The 11,989-nt window shown below is 40.6% G+C and overlaps 1 protein-coding gene across 1 annotated transcript in view; it reads right to left on the reverse strand.

Moving 5' to 3' along the window:
• LOC150098295 (uncharacterized) overlaps nt 1-5,625 on the reverse strand; it is a 66,242-nt gene extending 60,617 nt beyond the window's left edge. The window contains exon 1 of the mRNA XM_090405285.1: nt 4,680-5,625. Within this exon, the coding sequence (XP_090261411.1) occupies nt 4,680-5,387 (708 nt within the window). The 5' untranslated portion in view covers nt 5,388-5,625. The remainder of the gene's footprint in view (nt 1-4,679) is intronic.
• Nucleotides 5,626-11,989: the final 6,364 nt, after the last annotated feature.

The following is an 11,989-nucleotide window of genomic DNA, read 5'->3' on the forward strand; positions in this document are numbered from 1 at the left end:
GAAATGTATGAGCTGTTAAAATGGTTTTATAGAACAGATGTAGAGAAAATGTATAGATATATACGAGTATAGTAGGTGGGGTAAGAACAAAAGGTCGTCACTAGAAGTTGAGTAAAGTTCCAGTTAATAAGGATATGACATTTAGATATTTTGCTATAGGATGAATAAGGAACAGAATGTCTGAGATGGTCGTCAAGGCTTTGTCAGTGAATCAGTTTAAGGAGAAATATGATTGGCATTAATGGTTCGGTGAGGCCTCTGGCAGGGAGTCTTTTGTGAATGTGTGGGCAGCCTGTAATGAGTCTTGGACTCCGACAATTAACAGAACGCTATCATTGATTTATATTATGATATTATGATTTTACTTGTCAATACGGATGCTGTTGTCTAGAATTATTATATAATAATCATTAATTATTTACAAGTGAGCACTTTACATTTACCAGAACTTTTCCTTATCAAAAAAATTAGTTAATACCTTTTATTTCCTTTGGGAAAAAATGTTTGCTACACTCTACGATACTTCGCGACATTCAAAAATGTGTCGCAATTTCCGAAGCTACCGGAGAGATATCAATCTCAGAGGAAAATTTTCACCAACAATATTGTGAAATCTAGTATACCAGTAAAAAAAAAAAAAAAAAAAGTTCAAAATCTGATAAAACACTGGTTACTTCTCCATTTATAAGTTTTACTTCCTCCCAGTAATGGTAGACTGTAGATTTCTCTGAATCTGCTTGTATGAATGGTGTTCCAATGGGTATTCAGCGAATTCTCATTTGATTTTGGGTTACATTTGCCTAATTTTGGCAAATTAGTAGCAAATCTTGTGGAAAGATGTAAAGAAAATGTTCTTACGTGGGGATGGTTAAGTAAGGTGCACGATAATTTTTCAGATGCGAAAAGTCGTTGTCGATAAGAATGCAGACGGGATGGTCTGATCTGATGAAAGACAGGTGCTAAGAAGAATGGTTGTAAAGCAAAGAATTAGAATAAAGCTCAAGATTGGCCAAAAAAAAAAGAAGGAAACAATGAGATCATCATATTTGAGAAAGCGTTTGCTTTCTCGTTTGCGTGCGTGTGTACTGTAGAAATGTGATTAAATAATATTTAGTTTTGAAAAATAATTTCAAATGCAAAATGCATTTCAAATTCAAATGCAAATTAAATGCAAAAGTATTTAGTGGACTAGAAATTTAAGTAAAAGAAAATTAACAGTCCTTAGGAATAATGTGCGATTGACCTCCGAATAGAAGTGGCATTCATAGCTATATATACTCGTGTGTGTGTGTGTACAAACTTGGTTTTTAATCCTATTTCCCAAGTAAGTAAACAAATAGGATTAAAAATCAAGTTTATATAATACATAATATACTCAACTTAAAAAAACTTTCCACATATATATATATATATATATATATATATAGAAAGTTTTTTAAGTTTTTTATATATATATATATATATATATATATATATATATCAAATCAGCTAACGCCATTTTACTCCCGTATGGGGAGGATAAAAGTGAGGATATATATAATTATTAAAACAAAGAGGCACAAGACAGCTAGAATTGAAGTTTGTTAGCGGTTTATTATTATCATTTGGACCGCCATGGAATCCAAAGAATCGTCCCGAAAAACTCTCAATCTGCAAAAAGATCATCAAACCGTACTTATACCTATTCGTTTACGGACTCAACACACTATCCATACAAAATACCTGATCCCTTTTGTACAGCTTCCTGGCTTACCCTCTACTCTATTGAGAAAGACTTCCATACAAATATGGTAAAAACCTTCCACGAATATGATTGATACAAATTCGCAAGTCCTCCAAATTGCATTTTATCATCACTCCGTGCTCATATTCCAGATTTCAAAGTCACCAACCCTACTTATAGAATATTTCTCTGAAGGGGATGAGGATATTTTGATGTCTTTATCCCCTTGAAATCAGGTGACCAGTTCTGTGCACAGTAATCCATATATATGGCCTGATCAAGGCCGCCTTATACAAGAGAACCATAATTTCCGCCACTATATATGGTCTTCTTTCTCACTGGCATAATTCATTGTGCACGGCACACAATTTTCGCAATGTAATACCTGAATTGCAAGTCTCTGCCCACCACTAATCCGAAGTCTCATCTCCTCCGCTTCCTGCACATTTCGCCATCACCCTGTACAGCTGCATCTTCGCCTACCAAATTTCATTCCATCATTAAACTGGTAACTCTACTCAAGTGTCTTAAGTCTATTCAGATCCTCTGCAATGCCATAAAATCGACTTTACTCATAGTTTTCATGATGCTAAGGATATTCCATATTTGTGACAGTGAGTGTACGTAATATTATGCGGGAAGGTTATTCTAAACGACAGGCTATGCATTGTATTCGGTTTATTGCAGATGTCCAATTTTCCCAATACTCACCATAACACTGAATGGGATAAAAGTACTATGCCATGCATAGAAGACGACTACAGCTCCGGCAACATAAAAGAAGCCGCAATAGTAATCCTCTCAAGGCACCCTGAACGGAAACCAAGGGATGATCCTTTGTGGTATCTGGAAATCACTGATAAGATCTCTCCACACATCAGAGTTTAATTTCGCAGCCAATTACAGGACGCACCTGCTTGACAAGGACTCATCAAGTGCTAGCATCCACGCTCCACGCGTTTGTATTGTGTAACGGTTCCTATGAATTCGGTATTTTTCATTTATGTATTGATTCGTTGTCTGTTTTAAGCTTGATTCGTTGTCTAAGCTCGTTTGTGTGTTCATCAGAAGCCACCAGTTAACGTGGCGAAACTAGTCGGTTACTGGTTGTATCAAATGCCTACCAACAAAAACCCAATTTCAGTTATCTCGTTAAGTATTTGGTGGTCGAAAATAACATGGATCAGCAAATAATAATCTCACTAAATTTGAATTTCATCGCATGCTGGTTGCAAAACAATTTTTACTAAATTCAGAAACAGACACTCTGAGGGATTTTTAAGTTTTTGTGATGAAGGTGCTAATCGGAAAATGAAACTAACAGAATCGAAGATGAAAAACTCGTGGGCTACAATTCAGTTTGTCACCAGCATATCTGCTATCATCGTTAATGATACGTCAGTGGATGAACGCAAAACTTGATATCATTGGAGAACATTACAAAACATTGCGGAAAACACATTACAACCTAACTTTAGGTCAGTACAAAATACACTTTGGAAATGAGGTTACCTCTGTTTATGAGAGTGACAGGGATGAATGTGTGTGTGGGGGGGGGGATCACAAATTTAATGAAAGGTGTGTTTCTTGCATGGGCGAATATTTATTGTACTGTCGGCATCCAAATCGTTTTATTTTTAGCGAAGTATTCATAATTGCCTACTGTGATACGTCAGTGTGGGGAGGAATTCTGTCCAAAATTGAACAGTCCGAACAAAGAAACATCCAACGCCAATGATGGTATGGAGCTGTACGGCAGCCAGAAACGTTGGCAAGCAACGCGTCTTAGAAAGAATGATAAATGCCTATGCGTATAATAAGGTTCTATATAAATGTGTGCCTGTAGATGGGGGAACTTGTTCCCCCCTGTTTAATTTCGCGTTTCAAGATGTTCGCATTATTAGGATCAATCTAATCCCGAGAATGACTGGAATGGGTATCAACTCTTTCCCCATGGGGAGCAGTTCGTTTCCAAGCCTTCAAGCTAGTGGCTTGATTACTATTAAAATTAAAACAAGTGCATTCTTTTTAGCAATAGCAATTAATTTATTGTTACAGCAATTTTTTAAAGGAAAAAAACTTATATATCGACTTGTTCTTGATTCTGAAATCAAATCGCATTGTTTGCAGTCCGAGATGAATTGCAGTTCATTTCTTATTTGGTCAAAATCAGCAAAATTAGAATTTTGCGCTTCACTGACTCATCAGGCAGAAATTCGCGGTTGGTGTTCCTGCCCTTTCAGTGGTTATCACAGTTTTGGTATTGGAGAAGGAGGGTGTGGATTGCAGTTATTAAAAGATTATCACTTCAAATTTAAATCTTAAACTGTCGTTAAAATTATTTGTAAAAATGTTGCAATATGAAATCGGGGGGGGGGGAGATAGAGAGATTCTACAACTCTTGCTGATCAGAGTCAAAAAGAAGCTCGATGTTCTACTGCCGATGTCTAAGAAAATTCTTCCTGCTGAAATGTGGAGGACGTTTTTCAGGTATTAAAATAGAAGCGGTATTTGAAAGATTCTAACAGCGGCATTGGAAAACGTGGGCGATAATCTCAGTGAGAGTCAGCTGAGTGCAATGGTGGAACAGAAACAAACAACTGCATACTCGTATCGAGCAATTTGGAGGTGATCTAAGAATGCCTGTCCTTAAGATTCCTAAATGAAGGTGTTGAGATCGATCATTACCCAGTAATTCTCCTTAAGTTATTATGGATCAGCACTTCTCAACACCTGAGAGATGTCTTCATGCGTCCGTTATGCGCAGTTAGGTGGAAGGAGGGTTAAAATGTGGTTAACAGTCGACGTTTGCGAAAATGACAACTATCCGAGTGGGTGAAGAAGGAAGATATTTGGAATGACGTCACGGGTAATGAGGGAGGGACGTGGTGCGCGCAGCTGCAAAAGCAGAAATAAATGAAAGTCGTGTGGGAACTTCCCACGTGCTGATACTTACGTAATGGTAGGGAAGGAATCTGCCGAGCATTTTGGTGGGGGTGACGAGACAGTCCTGGACGTCCATCCTGTCCGTGGGAATGAGCGACAACCGAGGCACGAAGTCCACCGCCAAAGGACTGAGACGGTCTTTGATGACCGGAAGCTCTTCGATGGTGTCTGCAGATGCACGCGACAAAGAGTCCTTTTCTGCACGAGCCTTTCCCGTACTCTTCCGTTTCAGATCCGATTTCGGCTTCGATTCTTTGGACGGCTCGGCTTTCTGCTTCGAATTCTCTTTCGCTTGTTCCGTCTTCTCTCCGCGCACTTTTCCTCCTTCTTTCCCGTCATCTGACGACCGCGACTTTCCCGAACTGTCTTTCGATAGCGTCGGATCCGCACGTGGCCTGGCCGGAGCTTCCTTGACGGATTCGGAGCGTTGCTTCATCGATTCTTTTTTGGAGTCGAGTCGCGGGGACTTTCGGACGGTAACCGGTTCCTTGAGCACCACGGAAGAGGGTCTCGATCCCGCTTCCGTCTTCGCCTTCTGCCCCTCCGAGGACAGAGCCCGTCTAAGGATGCTGGACGGCGATTTCCGCATGCGAACCGCCTCCGACTCCCCCAATGCAAGTTTCGCCTCCATCGCCTTCCTGCACGAGTCTGCCGTGGGTCTGTAGGCGTTCATAAAATCCTCAAACTGCGGGTATTGGCGGGCCATGGTAACCAGCATTATCTTGCGGGTGAACGGCGTTGCCTGTGCCTTCCGTCAGGGGTGATCGCGGAGTCTCCGGTTACGGAGTACGCCTTGCCGAGAAGGAAATGCAGACGGGTGGCCAAAAAGACTTTTTTACGTGAAATCCTTTAGCTGTGGTGCCATCCGCACGCACGTGCTGGTAACCGTCCAGCTGAGCGGCGCAAACTGCGGTTCCCTTCCGTAGAACGCAGAAACGAGTGTCGTTATTGGCGACCTGTTCCTTCGACGCACGTAATCTGTAAATGATACCAAAATAGCGTTAATTGTGAGTCAGCTGACACAACGAAGTCCTCACGAGAGAAAGGCTGGCAAGGTTCATTCCTTCACGCCCTGGCCGGGGGCCAAATGACGAGGCCGAAAAAGATTAGGCTGCTGCTGAAGTGTTGCCATAAATACCGAGCCCGGACCGAAATAGACGCGCTCTCTTCTTCACATACAGGCATGGAGAGAGCTTCCCAAACTTCACTCGGGACGATTTCTCCGAAACACAGATTTTGCTCTCTTCCCTCGCTGACCACCGGTCGTACACATTTTTGGAAACGTCTCATGGACAGCTTCCCACATGAAGCAGCCGCGCTGCATTATTGTCGTGTTGTGTGTACGCAACTTTCGTATGCATTTCATGTGTATACGAAGGATGCAACAAAACAGCCAGAACTTGGACACGCACAAAGAAGTCCTTTTCTCAGTATTCTACATTATGTGACGGAGTCGTCTGGACGAGGCCTAATTTCTATAGCCTATCTTGCAAATAATTCAGTTCTTTAACAGTTTTAATTAGAAATCGGATGCCGACCATGGAATTGTTCCTTGGAAAACATCATAGTTATGAATGGTGAGGTGGATACAAATATGATATTTCGAATACTGAACTGGGAGAATCTGATAGGATGCACAAAGCAGTCAGGCTCATTTATGCCAAGCTGTTTACATTACAATGATCGAAGCCTCCAAGTACCCGAAGATGTCACTACCATATTCTGGACCTAAGGAGTGAATCTTCGGAATGTCAGTGACCCTTCTCGAAGGTGGGGGTTCTGCCATCCTGCTTTACGTCATGTCCGTAACAGCACAGCTGCTTTTTAGTGAACAGTAAAGATAGAAAGGTGTTGTGTTTGCTTTTGTTTCCACCTACTTCTCTGCTTATAGGACAGTTAAGTACACTGATTAATTTTTTTTTAATTATTTTATTATTAGACACCTCCAGGGAGTTCAAAGACTCATCGAGGGAGGGGACCGGCTCCACTGCCCAATCCACCAGCAAATACATCAACGCCATCTACCGCCGACCACCGCCACTGGTATTTCCAAAGACAATCACAAACACCCATGCCCACGGCGGGATTCGAACCCGCAGCCTTTTGGCTGGAGAGCGAGTACGCTAACCACTCAGCCAGCAGGCTGGCTTCATTCTGTATTAATTTTAAATAAAAGTAATACAGAATGAAAGAAATATCCCTCTTTCCAAAAGTCGATATTCTCTCAGTTAGCAAAGGTTGGTCGATTGGTAGAGCTTCTGCTATTAATTTCTCACAAAAAAAGGTTAAGCAAGTTTGAGCGCGGTTAGTAGTTGGAAGGAGAACAATCGTTCGATGCTGTTGGCACACTCTCCCTCGATCAGTCTTTGGACTCCCTGGAGGTGTCACATAATAATAATATTAAGTTAATTTTAATTAAGAATTTTACAGAATAAATAAATTTACTACTAAACATCCCGTAGAGAGAATTGTAGAGTATTTCCCAGCAGTGAGCAACCCGCAGATGTTTACTGATGGAAAATTCTACGAAGCCTTTCAATGATTGATTTGCGCTACTCTCGTATGATGGCGACAACGAAACCAAATATTTTCACGTTCAGTCTGCAAATGAATTGTGTCACGAGCTACAATTTCTTCCATTATTTTTAATTAAGCCAAACAGAGCTTATTTTGTACGACATATTTTCGTATTATTCGTAGAATGCACATTAATAATAGTTTATCATTGTTATTATTAGACACCTCCAGGGAGTCCAAAGACTCATCGAGGGAGAGTGTGCCAACAGCATCGAACGATTCCAACTACTAACCGCGCTCAAACTTACTTAACTGAGCCATTAGTAGCAGAGGCTCTACCAATCGACCAACCTTTGCCGGCAAATAATCATAAACCAAAATTTACGCTCTCAACGAAGTTTCCAAAAGAGCTAGAAAATATTTATTATCTCTATTTTCAAATAAATCGCCGTTTGGCTTTTTATCTCTATTTTCTTTAACATGGTTCAATATTTGTCTTTTTTTGGTAAGTTAAAAAAAAATGCACATTTTTGAAAACGTTTATCCTATCAAAATTATTCCCGCTGGTGGCGCTAAATTTAGAATTCAAGATAATAGTAATTAAACTCCTCTCAAAAGCCTCTTTACTTCCGGAAACAACGACGAACTGGTGACTACAGCACAGACCGACTAAATTGGCATCCAATAATCTGGCTTTATCCCTGTATGAACTACGAACTCACTACGTGAATGTTGCGGTTTTGTGTAAGGAATCGTCCTTTTCAACTAAACGGTCACGAAGTAAATTTGACTGCTATAAAAGGGAATCCGACCTTGCTCTCCACTCAAAATGAACCCTCAGTTTGATTTTTTTTGTTTGCGTTATTGTAAGGAAATGCTGGTCAAAAAATGCCCCGCGAAGTACGATTTCTTATCTTGCGATAAATATGGAAGGCTATGAGTATCGCGACATCCTAGTAGTAGTTTTTTTTTTTTTTCGACAAGGTGTAAAGATATGTTTTTCCATTAAAAAAAAATACGCTGCAACCCAGCTTACTCGAAAGATGATTGATCAGAAAGTTTTTAAGAAGAATTTTGCTATCAGTTTCAGTGGGTGGTCGTTTGTCCAACGGATGAAATATCACAAGTTCAAGCATGCATAACATGGAAAAAAAAAAAAAACTTAATGCGAGTTTGCAGCTTATTTCATAACTTAAGAGTGATGACATCACTATATGAGTGACTGGAACACGGAGCATGTCTTAAGTAAACAAAACCGATGGTGCGGTATGAGGTTTGTTCAGGAAGTATTCCACCTGAATTATATTTGATACCATCCTACAAGTTGGGGCTGCTGCTGTGGCGAGCCAATTAAGCTAAGCACAAAAGGCAGAAAGCGTAAATATATTAATTTTAAAAAAAAATAGAAAAACTGCAGATGAGATTATGGCTGACTGTAAAACAGCATAGAGCAGTGTTTCTCAAACTTCAGATATTCGTGTACCCCTTTCTTAAATTTTTATTATTAACAAGTACTCCCCCCATTATCAAAATAATAATAATAATAATAAATAAATAAAAATAAGTAAATGTCTAAGATAAAAAGCCAAACGGCTATTTTTTCTGGCGAAGTTAATTAAATTAAGGGGGATAAAAATCCCTTATTATTTTACAGCCACTATGCGAAACTCTGAGATCGAAAACTACGATCCGATAGAGTTTCATGCCGAAGAACTATCGGCGAATTCAAGTGTAAGTGAACACCTGATAGTACAACACCAAGGCAACTCAAAGCAAAGGTGGAGCAAGCGCCCTCACTATCCTTGATATTTTCTCATAATGTAAAACACAGCTCCTAGGATGTGTAATACTGCCTTACATTATGAGGTGAGGTCACTACCCAGACCGGTTTCAACCTTTTTCTGAGGTCCCATCAGTGAGTATTTATCCCCTTAATTTAATTAACTTCGCCAGAAAAAATAGCCGTTTGGCTTTTTATCTTAGTTATAATATATGGGCACACTTTCTGGCATTCGTATAGTGAAGGTATGTAAGTTCTTTTCACTTAAACTTTGATGATCGGCAGAAATGATAAATATCATCTCCCATCTAAACAGTAAAAAAGCTCCAGGACCGGATGGCATAACCAACAGAATAGTAAAACTACTTCCAAGAAAGGCCATAGTCCATCTCGTCAACATTACAAATGTCATATTTAGATTCCAGCATTTCCCTACTTCATGGAAAACGGCCACCATCATTCCACTGAAGAGGCCAGGAAAAAATGCTCACCTTCCCGAAAGCTACAGACCTATAAGCTTATTGTCCAGCCTCGGAAAGGTGACAGAGAAAGTGATCCTCTCAAGACTTCAAGCAGAAACAGATAAGTTAGGAATTTTGCCTAATGAACAGTTCGGCTTCCGTAAGGCCCAAAGTACAGCTCAACAAGTGCACCGGCTGGTAGAAATCATTACTAAAGGCTTTAATTGGAAACTCAACACAGCTGCCATCTTCATCGACGCAGAGAAGGCGTTCGATAAAGTATGGCATCAAGGCCTTCTCTACAAACTGATAAAATTTAACTTGCCAGTCAAGTTAATAAAAATAATACATTCCTACCTGAAAGACAAATATATGCAGGTCAGGGTCCGCGAAACGATTTCGACCAGACGCAGGATCTCAGCAGGCGTACCTCAGGGATCTCTTCTGGCACCTCTCCTGTTCTCGATCTATGTAGCGGACCTCCCTCTGAACCCAAGAACAACATTCACTGCATTATATGCAGATGATACTGCACTGGTGGCAAGATCACTGAACCCAAAACTGGCGACTAAAAGACTCCAAACCAGCAGCATACACATTTTAGAAAAGTGGATGGCAGACTGGAGAATCCAAGTTAACCCCCAGAAAAGCTCAGCTATATTGTTCACTAGAAAGAAAATCCATACCATGGAGGATATTTATTTATTGGGAGTAAAGATTCCATGGCAGACTGAAGTTAAATATCTTGGAGTGATTCTGGATAGTAAACTCCTATTCAGCAAACATATTAGTTACATTACCTCAAAGACATCCAGTCTTAGCACAGCTCTACCCTATGATCAACAGACAAAGTAAACTGGACACGCAAACAAAATTAACAATTTACAAGATGGTAATTCGACCGGTGATTACTTACGCATCCCAGTGGAGCCACGCCGCGAATTCAAACATTTTAAAACTTCAGAGATTACAGAATAAGTGCCTAAGGATGATTCTAGATGCCCCTTGGTTGATAAGAAACACCCAGATCCATAGAGAAGTTAATATCCCGTATATCTCTTCCTTTCTCCTTAATCTAGCTGAGAAGTCTTTACCAAGACAAGTAACCATCCAAACCCGTTAATCAAGGAAGCCTCGGAATATAATGAAGCAGAAATTAACAAATATAAAAGACCAAAGTCTATCTTAATTTCAGCTGAACACAACTAACTTCACTGCCCTCAATGGGCGAGCATATAGCTCACAAACATTCCATTCAAAGTTCTTTCATTACAAGACAAAGGGGAATATGAAAAGCAATTTTGCTTCGCCCATCTAGCCAGAAATGTTAATGTCACTTTGATGATATCATCCCTGGCTCCCACTGATGAGACTGCCAGAAGTTCCTATTTCCAGCGACCCTGAGAGAGTTCCAGAATCCAGTCCCTGATCCTAGTGGTAAGATCGTTTGCAATATATTTTTTCTACTTTTGTCTAATTTTGCCTTGTGCCTGTTCTGCAGCCTCTAGCTAGTCTAGCAGGAGATTTCGGCAAACAGGGAACGCTTGGCCCTGGTTCTGAAGGTCCTTCCTTTCTGGGACTTAGTTTTTTCTCTAAATCAGGATTTCGTTTTCACCGCGAGTCAAGACCCTTGGCATCGAAGCGGACGCCGACATACCGAAGAGGATGTTGGCGAAAGCTCTTAGCGAAGCAGTAGGGGCAAAAATTATAGTTGGCTTTACCCCTTATGGGGCAGGCAGGTCCAGGTAGTAGTAAAGAATGTGGAAACCAGGAACAAGTTAACTAAAGAACTAGAATGTCAAGGAAATTTTTTTTTCCCTTTGTAGTGGGGAATGTTTTCAAGACAATAAGATTAGAGAGGTTCCCTGTAGAATATCTTGAGGGGGGAACCGAAATAATCAACAAAGTGTTTTCGAAATGGGGAGTCGTAGGCGACGTAAAAATCGCTAACGATACAGACTTCCCCGACTGGAAGACTGGCGAGGTAACTTTCCGTATGGAAATGAAGGCCGAAGTCCCCAATTTTGTCTTTCTGGGCTCTGCCAGGGTAGTAGTTAACTACCCTGGAGTTAAGAAACAGTATTATAAGTGCGGTTCTCTGGAGCATTTAGGTAAAGACTGCTCCAAGAACAAATGCAGGAACTGCATGGCGGCAGGACATACCCTAGATGAGTGCCAGGCACCTTGCCTGAAATGTGGGGAACAAACACACAAGATAAGCGCTTGTGCCAACAGGACGCATGTCAAAAGAATAGGGGGCACTGTCATACCTGCCAAATCTAGGGAAATAGGAGAAGCAGAACAGGAAAAATCAGAATCGGCAAATGAAGAGGCATTCCCTGTACTAAACACCGGAACTGTCACGACAACGACAGAAAACCCAGTCGCCGCCATAGAAACCTCAGCAGAGGTAAAGAAAAAGAATGACCACAACATAAGAGAAGATTCTATTGCAGAAAACATCAACGAAGACACAGAAGAGGAAGGAATGGAGATCTCTACAGTCGTCGCTACAGAAATTTCGGCACAGAAAAACAAGAAAAAAAAAAAGAAGCGTAATAA

This window comes from Typopeltis vanoorti, chromosome 15 (assembly GCF_054136105.1).
Source record: "Typopeltis vanoorti isolate ZY-2024b chromosome 15, IOZ_Tvanoo_1.0, whole genome shotgun sequence".
NCBI classification, from domain to species: Eukaryota; Metazoa; Arthropoda; class Arachnida; order Uropygi; family Thelyphonidae; genus Typopeltis; species Typopeltis vanoorti.